The sequence below is a fragment of the Nestor notabilis genome, unplaced genomic scaffold (assembly GCF_000696875.1).
Source record: "Nestor notabilis isolate BGI_N333 unplaced genomic scaffold, ASM69687v1 scaffold24927, whole genome shotgun sequence".
Taxonomy (NCBI): domain Eukaryota; kingdom Metazoa; phylum Chordata; class Aves; order Psittaciformes; family Psittacidae; genus Nestor; species Nestor notabilis.
Genome location: NW_009936484.1, coordinates 13,626 through 23,584, shown reverse-complemented (window position 1 = coordinate 23,584; position 9,959 = coordinate 13,626). Strand labels below are relative to the sequence as shown.

Here is a 9,959-nt window from a genome sequence, read left to right as displayed (position 1 = left end):
TCCCTCCTGCCATGAGGCAATCCGTGCTGCTCGAGGGGCAGCACCCTGGCCTTGTCATTACTCTGGGTTCTTACCATGTGCTTGCCTGGTGCCATGTCACCTCTGTTGCAGTCATCGTCCTCCTCATCCCCAGGGAAGAGGCTGCCATGGCATTGATGGTGCTGTGAATGGGGGGGTTTGGTGTCTGAGAGTGAATCCCTGTGGCTCTGGAGGAATAAGGTGCAGGTCTAATGCATTCAGGTGAGATTTCCAGAGGGTTGGTTTGCCCGGGACAACTTTGGACAGCCTGTGCTGTTCCTTCATTGCACTTTTCTCTGTGCATGAAGAGCTGTGTTAAGGATTCATTTTCCCACGTAAAAGTGCTCCCAAATGCACGCTGGCAGCTCTCTGGAATGATGAGAGCTTTCCCAGGGAAATTTCCTGGGAAGTGCCAGGAGTTACATGGCTTCTTGGGCTGCTGTGGAGAGATGATGGCATGCAGTGGGCTGGAACAGTGATTTCATGTGAGATGCGATGATGGATCACTGGATTAGTGGGGGAGAAGTTCATGCATTAGGATCAAGGTTTGGGGGGCCAAAGGTGGTGCTTGAAAGTGGGGGGAGGCTGAGAAGGGAGACAAGTGATGTAGGACCAGCAAGGATGCTCTGGAGCAATTGCTGGGAGCATCACAAGGAGGTACCCTGGGTCCCAAGGGAGCAGTGGGGGGGTGCTGAAGACATGCTGGGTCTCTTTTCAGGCTGGGTTGTTACTGATGTGATGTTTGAGCTGGGCTTTGGGCATCAGGCTCTCCTGACTTGGTAGCTGATGCTCTCTTTGGGGCAGAGGGGGACCCCCGGGTCAGGCTGGCGCGCTCCAGCGTCCTCCTGGCTCCAAACTTGAGACAGATCCCAGCAATAATCGTGTGTCTGAGAGCAAGTGGTAGTCAGTCATGCTGAATTAAACAACCTTTTATGAAAGCTCCTGTGCACGCTCGGATAAATGAAGGCGCCTAATAGACAGTGAGTCATGACACTCTATTTATCTTCCTTGCTGAAAGCCTGAGCAGATGCAGGGACCTCTTTTATCTGCCAGAAATGTTGGAAAATGAATTTGTTACGTATGGGGGGCTGGAGGGGGGAGATCATGCCAGCAGGCTGGGGCTCCAGTCACCAGAGTGTGCAAATGGGTGGCATGGGTGGCCCGCTCCCATCCCTGCCACCAGCACCCAGGGGTGGGATTGGTGGCACTGGGCTGTTCCTGGACACCCAGAGCCTGGCCAGTACGTGCTCTTGTCACAGTAAATAAATTGCTATTTATAAAAGTAAATCGTTATTTTGACCATAGTTGGGCAAGTCCAAGGAGTTCCTTTTCCAGCAGCTTTGTTCTCTGTGTGTGCAGACATTCCAGGAGCTGCATTTTCCCCACTTTGGGGACTTATTCCTTAAAAAAAGAACCTTTTCCCTTGGTGGTTTTATTTCCAGCTCCGACATGCTCTGAGCTGTCAGAGCTGATCAGAGCTGATGTGTGCAACCCGGGATTCCCGCCTGCTTCCCTCTGCCCAGCTCGGAGCCTGCAGCACTCGCTGCCTCTCCCTGTACCTGTCTGTGGAGGGGAGAGCAGTTGTCCCACCAGAGGTGCTGTGCTTAATTACCTGCAGTAATTAAACCTCTTATGGAGGTGTTGGTTAAGAGCAGTGTGCCTGCATGGCAGCAGGGAGCAGATGCTCGCTAACACCCATCTGCTCTTTAGCATCGAGGCTCTTCTGTGCTCCCTGGAATTCCTGCCAGAGTGGCAAAGGGAGGGCAAGGAAAACAAGGATTTGGAAGAGTTTAGGACGAGGCCAGGTTGGACACAGGGGCTTGGAGCAACCTGCTCTAGTGGAAGGTGTCCCTGCCCATGACAGGGGGTTGGAACTCATGAGCTTTAAGGTCCCTCCCAACACAAACCATTCTATGATGAGCTTCCATCTCTTGCCTGTGTGCAAGGAATAACTTCAATCACTTGTCTGTGCTATGGGATAGGCACTTAGTGCTGGGGAGGCGGTTGGACTGATGGCTTCAGACCCAAGTGGTGCCAGTAATCCTTGAAACAAGCCTTTAAGGAATGAAAGAGATAAAGAAAGATAATGGTGGTGCCCTCAGAAGGCAGAGGTGTTGCTTTCTGCCCTACTGCAGCCTTCAGATGAAGGAGGGATGCTCCTTGCTGGGAGGGATGCTCATTACCGGGGTGGTCCTCCCTCTGCCCCCCTGTCAAGGTCCCTGCCTGGTTGTGGCTGATGGCACTGAGCGAGCAGTGATGCCTCTGCTGTTGCAGCAAGAGGTGGGGTCCAGGATGGAATTTGCAGGCCCGAAGTGCTGCTGGGACCTGTGTGTTAATAGGGATGAAGCCAAACTGCCACAGAGCATTTGTTAATGGAGCATCCAGGTTTTATGGAGATGAGCGGAGCAGGGAACGGGCTTGGGTGTGCAGAGTGAAGATGTTAATAGCATCACGCCTGCCTTTCTGTCAGGGGCTTGGATTGACTATCGAGCCTTTGGGAATCTTAGACGTTTTCTGAGTAATTTTGATTTATCTCAGCCACAAGGGGGGAGAATTTAACGTGCAGTTATTTTCTGTACCTCGGGATGGGATGGCAACAACTTGAGTTATCGTTTTCTTTAGCAAATTGTTCCTTCTTCCCTACCCCATCCCCAGATGAAGGCTCAGACCCGGCTTGCTCAGCCTTTACTTGCGCAGCTCTAATGCATAAAACACATTTCCAGCTGCATACAAGCAGGTGCTGGCAACAAGGAGCGTGGTGAGTGGTGTGGGGCTCTGAGTGGTGTGGGTCTGTGAGGAGCCAAGAGGAATTTGGCAGCAGCTTTGCTGGAGCCAGGCCGGCCGCTGGCCTCGCGTGTGGCTGCTGCTCCCCTGCTCCATCCCAGTGCTCCGCTGTTCCCTGTGGTGCAGTTACAGTGGATATCACAGGAACAGATGAGAGACAGAGACATTGCTGAGTGGAGGCTTTTGAAATAAGAGTATTTGATGCTTTTCTTCCTTTGCCTTGTTCCCGTGTGCATCAACACCAAACAATTTTACAAATAGCTGGTGAGCGGCAGTTCATCACAGAGTTTAATAAGTGTATTGTGCATCCATCTCTCCCTCCCTTCTCCCACACTTTAGAGGTGGGAGCTGACAGACTTTTACAAATGAGGGTGCTAATTCATCCTTTGCCAGTTTAAGCTGAAGGAAGGAACCCCAGAACCCGTAGCACGGGACTTGCGTTGCTGTGAGAGCCCAAAGGTCCCCTCCTTCAGCTGCTGGCAGCTCCAGGTCCCTCCTCGGCAAGGCAGAGTCTTGTCGCAAGAATTTGATGGGGAAATTGATGGGGAAAAGATGGAGAAGGATTTTTGGAGCTTGATTTTTCCAGCATCCTAAGCCAAGGGAGGCTTCAGATTGCCATGAGTGTGTTTGCTCCGGAATGGGGAAAGAGGAGGCGCTGGGATGCTGCCCAGGAGACTGTGCAGCCGCTGCGGGGTACCAGCTCCCCTGGCATGCTGGAGCTCCCCGGTGCCGTGGGACTGGGCTGGAGGGGCAGGTTTGGAGCCACGTCGAGCCTAAAATGGCTCTTAGGCCACCTAAAAGGGGTTGCACGGGCTCCTCACGTGCTTTTCCAGCAGGGATTTGAACAGCCTCGCTCAGCAGCCTGGTTGAGCACATTTAGAGGCAGGGCTAAAGCCAGGCCTAATTGGAGGGGAGGAGAAAGGCTCTAAAGCAGATGTGAAAAGCTAGAGAGCTCCATAGGCTTTGGTTTGAATTTGGGAGCTGAAGTAGTGCAGTAATGAGGGTTTTTTTGAGCCCAGGGTAAATAGCGTATTCGTCTGTTTGTGTACCGCTTGTGAGCGCAGTAAAGCTGAGCTCACGGCTAATGCAAACAGTTTTCATTAAGAAATAATCAGAAATAAAAAGCCATTTCACATGCTGATAAGAAGCCAGTTGGTTTTTATATTTCACCAGCAGTTTAAGCCATATTCAAAGCCATTTATCTTTTTCCAATGCTGGCTGCAGAGGATATGAAAAATGCAGCAGGCTGCACACATGTAATTAAACTTTTGGCAGAATCTTTGCCCTGCAGCTTTACTAAGAAATCCAATAATGGTAAATTGAGTAGAATGTATGGAGGACTTTCTGTGAACAAGACTTAAAATAATGTATGTGGTGCAGATAATTATTTGCCACATAATTGTCTTGGCAGCATTCTCGCAAGCACCCTTGTCTGATTGTGTCAGCTATTCTTTAAAAGCCCCCTCACTTGTTCTCCTCTTATCACTACTCTAATTTGCTATTGAGGTTTTCCTGACTTCCAGCCAAGTCCGTGTTTTGCTGTAATTATTGTTTTGTTCTCCTTAGCCTGTGTGAGATGCAACGTTTCAGGCTGGGAACACTCTGGGTGCTGTGCTTTGTGTGACAGCCGCACGCATCCCCTCCCATGCCGTGTCCGACGCTGTGCCGGTATCATCCCTCCACTGTAATTATCCTTTTTTTCCTGGTTTTTAAATCATTTCCAACACCACTTGGCAGTAAAGCCCATTGCTTGACCCATGTGCAGTTTGTAGTCTCGCTGTTAGATGTGACACTACTGGGAAAATGCTGCTGCCGTTGTCTCCCTCGGTTTGGTCTTGCTGCCTTTATCCTCTGTTAATGCGCTGATAATCTGCAGAGAGGCAATTTTGTGTTCAGATTGTCCAGGCACACCACCCGCAGCACTTCCCTGGTAAAACTGCATCTATTCTCTTTACTCCCCACAGTTTTCCCACATTTGCAGAGCAGCGTGACACCCCCCCGTCCTTTGTCACCGCTGTCCTTGGAGGTGCTTCAGATCTGCTTGTAAAACATCTAATGTTCATCAAAGTTTTGTCAGGAGTAGGAAGCAGACGACTTGTAAGTAAAATAAGGTAGTAATTAACAAAAAGGGATCTCGTAGAAGTGGTAGGTGTGTGTTGGGGCTGGATGATACCTTAGTGGGTGACAGGCTCGTGTTAAGCAATGGAGCTGGTCTGCAATGGAGCTTTAGCTTTTGTTCATGAGAGCCAGGAAATGGATCTTTTCTGGTAACTTGATGGTGGGGAGAATGGGGTAAATTTCATCCAAATGGGGAAAGCTGAAGCTTCCCCAGTTACAGACACGAGATGAACGTTGGCCATTGCATCCCTTACTGTGCTCCTTCACAGAGGATGCCTATGAGCTGGGTGGGATGCACGGCGGGGATGTTCCTGTCCAATGCTCTCAGGCATCTGGTTGCTGCAGGGATGGGTGGCCCTGAGGTGCAGCTGGGTCCTTTGTGGTGCTTGGAGCTCCTGTCTGGGCTGTCTGCTAATGCTGGTGGCGAGATATTCAGCAAAGCAGGCTTTTTCAGTCAAAATTCACCTATGGATAGGAGTTGGGGAGCTGAGGTCTAAACCTGGACAGGGGAGCTGGAAAGGCTTCACTTTGATGGTTTAATACCAGCAAAGGCCTTTCTGTACCTTGCTGCAGGAGTCCTGAGGGATGGCACAGATCTAGTGTGAACCCATCAAACCCAGGGATAGGGGAAATGAGGAGGAAGTGCGGCTGGAAGGAGGCAATGAAGAGCCCAATCAACCATCAGCTCAAAGCACTGGGAGTTCCCGTGCATGAGTGCATCGTGAGAGGCTTGGACAGCCGGGTCGGGCTGGAGCTGGAGCAGCTCTCCCCTTCCTGAAGGATCCATGTGTGTCCTGAGGGGTCAGCAAGCATCGAGCCACCACAGTGGTCCCTTCCCTGCTACAAGCCCCGTGGTCCTCTGGGAATGGGGCACAAGAAATAGCCGAAAGGGAGCTGGGAGCATCATTGGAGTGGGACAAATGAACGTCTTTGCGAGCAGAGCAGATGTCGAGGCAGAGTTGTTTTGTTCAGAGCCAGAAAGTCAGGTTTTTGGAAACGCTGCTGACATTTGGTTGATCAGTTCTGTTAAGTGCCAAGTGAAAAGCAGCTTGGGAGGGGTTGGGTTTTTTGGCTCATTCTGCCTAAACCATGGGGATACAACTGAGACATCCCGGTTTCCTTTTTACAAGGGCGAGTAGTGACAAGACAAGGGGGAATGGCTTTAAACAGACAGAGAGTGAATTTAGATTAGGTATGAGGAAGAAAGTCTTCACTGGGGGGTTGGTGAGAATTAAACAGTGATGGAGCACCCTGCCTGGTGTCAGTACCACTGTTCCCAGCTGGCGCTATGAGCGATGACAGTGCAGTGGAGGTGCTGCTGCACTGTCAGCACCAGGTTTTTTGGCCTGATTTAAAGAAAAACCAAATCACTGATATCACATTGTGCGTTCCCTGCATTCCCCCAGCACATACCCAGAGTCTGCAGACTGCAAAGCTTCCCCAGAACCACCAAACCTCCACTTCCAGCATCCATCCTGCATTTATACGTCACAAAAACCATCTCAAGAGTTTGCGCTGTCGCTGCGTTGTGGTCACTCATGCTTTTATTGAACACTTGTTGCTCTTTATAAAGGGAGAAGTGCTGATGTTTTGTCACTTGAATGTAAGTGCTCTTCTCAAAATGGTTTACGTGGTATTTTTCCTTCTCCCTGGGAAGTCCTTAATGGCAGAGGGAGATTCCTGCACCTTTCTGCATCCGCTGGCAGCACTGGGTGCAGCCCTGTGGGTCAGCATCAGCTGAGGATAACGCTGTTTGTGGGACCAGGGGGATACATGCCAAGCAATTAAAGTAACCCAGTGGTCTGGCAGAAGGAGGGGATGTCATCTGTAAGTGGCTTTAGCCTTGGCTGCCCCTTTGCCAGCCAAGCCACGCCAGTGTTCCTGCAGTGAATTGGACAAGCTGCTCCGCTGGATCTAATTGTCCTTGCTGTTGCTTAAAAACATATTTATCTTCGGCCCCATGGGCTGGAGGAAGGCTCTGCCATCAAATGTGACTGTGTGTTATTGACTGGGCTGGGATTTGGGGACAAAGTGGCTGGCTCCATATGGCTAATGACAACATTTAGCAGCGCAGCATCTTGCTCTGCAGTGGCCCTGTGGGGGAAAGCATGAGCATTGTGGTTTGCAGCCCTGGTGACACCATCCAGGGATGCTCCTGTGCATGGGAGGTGGCAGGAGGTGCCTGCTCCCACTTCTGTAAGTTGGAGTTTTAGTCTTTGACCTGGTTTTTTGCTACCAAAAGATATTAAATTGTTGTGTGTTTTTTCTGTGTTGCTGAGGACCGTTTTGGGATGCCTTTAGGTGTCCGTGTTTGTGTTGCAGATGGCCAGATGCAGTGTTGCTTTCCCAAGGTGACCTCCTGTGTCAAGAGTCCTCTTATCCCAAGGTTCTTAATTGGTGCTGAAACACATGCTGTGCGGTGTGTGATGTGATGGCCAGGCACCATCCTGCCTCCAAATAGCAGGGGAAGCAATTGGAATTCCATCAAAACAGCTTCAGATGGCTCCTTATGCCGTGTCTGTGAACAAAAAGATGGAAAGCGTGGGTCAAGGGACAGGAGAGAGAGTTCTATAAATCCAGGGGGAGAGAATTATATTGTCTAAATGTCAAATCTTTAATACTAAGCCAAAGCTGTGTGAGTTGGAGGAATTTGTGCTCCTTGTTTCTTGGCGTCCCTTCACCTTTTCATGCTGAAGGTCTCAGTGTGCGTGGGCTTTATTATGGTGCTGCCTGGTGCTTGTTCATAGTGACAAGAGGGGCTGAGGTTTTAGTGGCGAGGTTTTAGTGGCATGGTTTTAGATACCTGGTTGAAATAGAGCTGATGGTAATGGTCCTGCTGGGAGCAAAGGTCTGGGAGAGACCCTGGAGTTACCCAGTGATGTCTTAATAACCAGCAGTGGCAAATCTTTTGGTGGTGGAACAAACAGTCACTAAATACAGCTCAATGCACTCATTTTGTGACTGGGGTGAGATCAAAATGAGGTGTTTTGGGGTTTTCCTGTACCCGTGATGGCAACGGAACCAGGGCTCTGCAGTTTCCTTGGGGAGAAACCTCTACCCTGAAATGAAGGGGGCAACACACACACCTTCAGCCCTGCTCTGGTCAGTGTTAGTCCTTGTCCCTGCTCCTTCCCTGTGGGAGGGGAGGCGGGAGGTGCCCAGCTCTGTCTGTCACCCTCTCCTCTGACCCGGCTGTCTTTCTGTCCCTGCAGACAAAGGTGAGAACGGGGAACCCTACCAGAGGAGGAAGGGTGCAGGGGCCACCCTGCCGGACACCCCCCCGGCGTTCCCTATGGCCAGGGACGGGGCCCCCGCGCCCGGCAGCAGCAGCTGGAGGCGGATTATGCTCATGATCCTCGCTATCACCATCCACAACATTCCAGGTAAGTCCTGTCCATCTGTCCGTCCATCCCTGCTCACGGGCAGCCCCTTCCCGGGGCCATCCGGGGGGATCACACACGGCTGCTGCCACCTTCTCTCCCTTCTTCTGTTTCTTGCTGCTCGCAGATGGTGCTCCCCAAATGGGTGCCTGGGTGCCTCGTGACGAGATCTGTCACGTCAGATCTTGCTCTTTTGGTAGGGCTGAACAGTGTAAGGTCTTGGCAGCCAAACCCCTTATGGGGAGGGGGATTGGGAGGGATCTTGAACATCTGCAGCCTCGCTTGCTGTTGCCAGCCTGTCGTGGGCACGCACGAAAGAGGGGAAGGTTTTGCTCTAAGTGAGCAGTAATTGGATTTCACCCTTCAAACGGAGTGTCTCGAGCCGGGCTGAGCAGCCAGGTGCTGTGTGCATCTTGGTGCCTTGGGCTGTTGTCTGGGGATTCCTGTCATTCAGCAAGCACAAAAAGGAAGTTCTGTAGAGGAGTGAACCAAGTGTCACCTGTAGCAATAGGTTAATGGCAACACGGCCCTGGCTGCTGCAGAGATGCTGGTCTAACCTTTTGTTGCTTCCCCAAGAGCACAAAGCCGCCCTTGGACAGTTACAGAGGCTCAGGAATTCTCTCTTGCATCTTAAAGGTCACGATATTAAAGCTTAATATCCAGAGAGGTGCATGACCATGGCCTGCAGAGGGTCTGTGCTCAGCCCCTGTCCCGAGGCTCGACTCAGCTCAGTGGGGTCTCTGTCACCATGGGGGTGCCTGTCCCTGCCAAACCCTGTCCTACATTCCTCCTCCTGCTCTTTTCCACCTAGTGTGTGCCCTGCCAGCAGCCCCTAGTGCTGTCGTGGGGCTGGGAGGGTGACAATGACTGTTCGTGCTCTGTGGGGCCGCTCACCCATGGCAAAGCCCTGTGTCAACGTCCTCCTTTTAGCGGGGCTTTGCCCCAAATCATCCAGAGGTTTTTGCATCACAGAGGCTGGGCTTGAGGCTGCATCTGCCATCGTGTTCCCCAGAGCCCTGCCTGCGGGTCATGGGATGCCAGCACTGCTTTCACCCTAATAAATAATTGACTGTGATTGAAACAGGAGCATGTGGCTGCCCTGCTCATTAAGGTGTGTCTTGCATGAAGCAGATGCTGGTCCAGCCTCTCGGTGAGCAGCGGGACATGGCTCAGCTTGGCTTCCCCTGAAGTCCTTCTGCTTCCCCAGCAGAGCCCCAGCGGCACCGCTCGGATCTGCTGCGGCCCCTGCCTGCGGCTCCGGGTTTGGAAACACTGTAATGCTCTACCTCAATTAGCAGCCCTGCAGCACGAGGCTGACACTGTAATTAGCGCAGGCTCCTGCAGTGTAATGACACCTCGAGGCGGCAGCGCCTGTGCCGGGGAGGTGCTGGGGGTGCTCTGGGGGATGCTCTGGTTGCCGCAGCAAGGAGGGTGCAGCCCATGGGTCCTGTCTGTGCTCACCTCGCTGGATCTTGGGTCTGCCCCGGGGCTGTGATGGGCAGGAGGTGGTCTTGCTCCTTTGAAACCTGTGGTGTGTCACATCTGAGCCCAACCTCTGCCTGAAGTCCCTCTGTCTGGTGGTTAAAACTTTGGACAAGGGATGTAGGGACAGGACAAGGAGAACGGCTTGGACCTGCCAGAGGGGGGACCGAAAAGGGC

The 9,959-nt window shown here is 51.9% G+C and overlaps 1 protein-coding gene across 1 annotated transcript in view; it reads left to right on the top strand.

The window, feature by feature from the left end:
• Positions 1-9,959, top strand: part of SLC39A11 (solute carrier family 39, member 11) — a 59,737-nt gene that overhangs the window by 36,162 nt on the left and 13,616 nt on the right. The window contains exon 5 of the mRNA XM_010018372.1: positions 8,133-8,303. Coding sequence (XP_010016674.1) covers positions 8,133-8,303 — 171 coding nt within the window. The remainder of the gene's footprint in view (positions 1-8,132; positions 8,304-9,959) is intronic.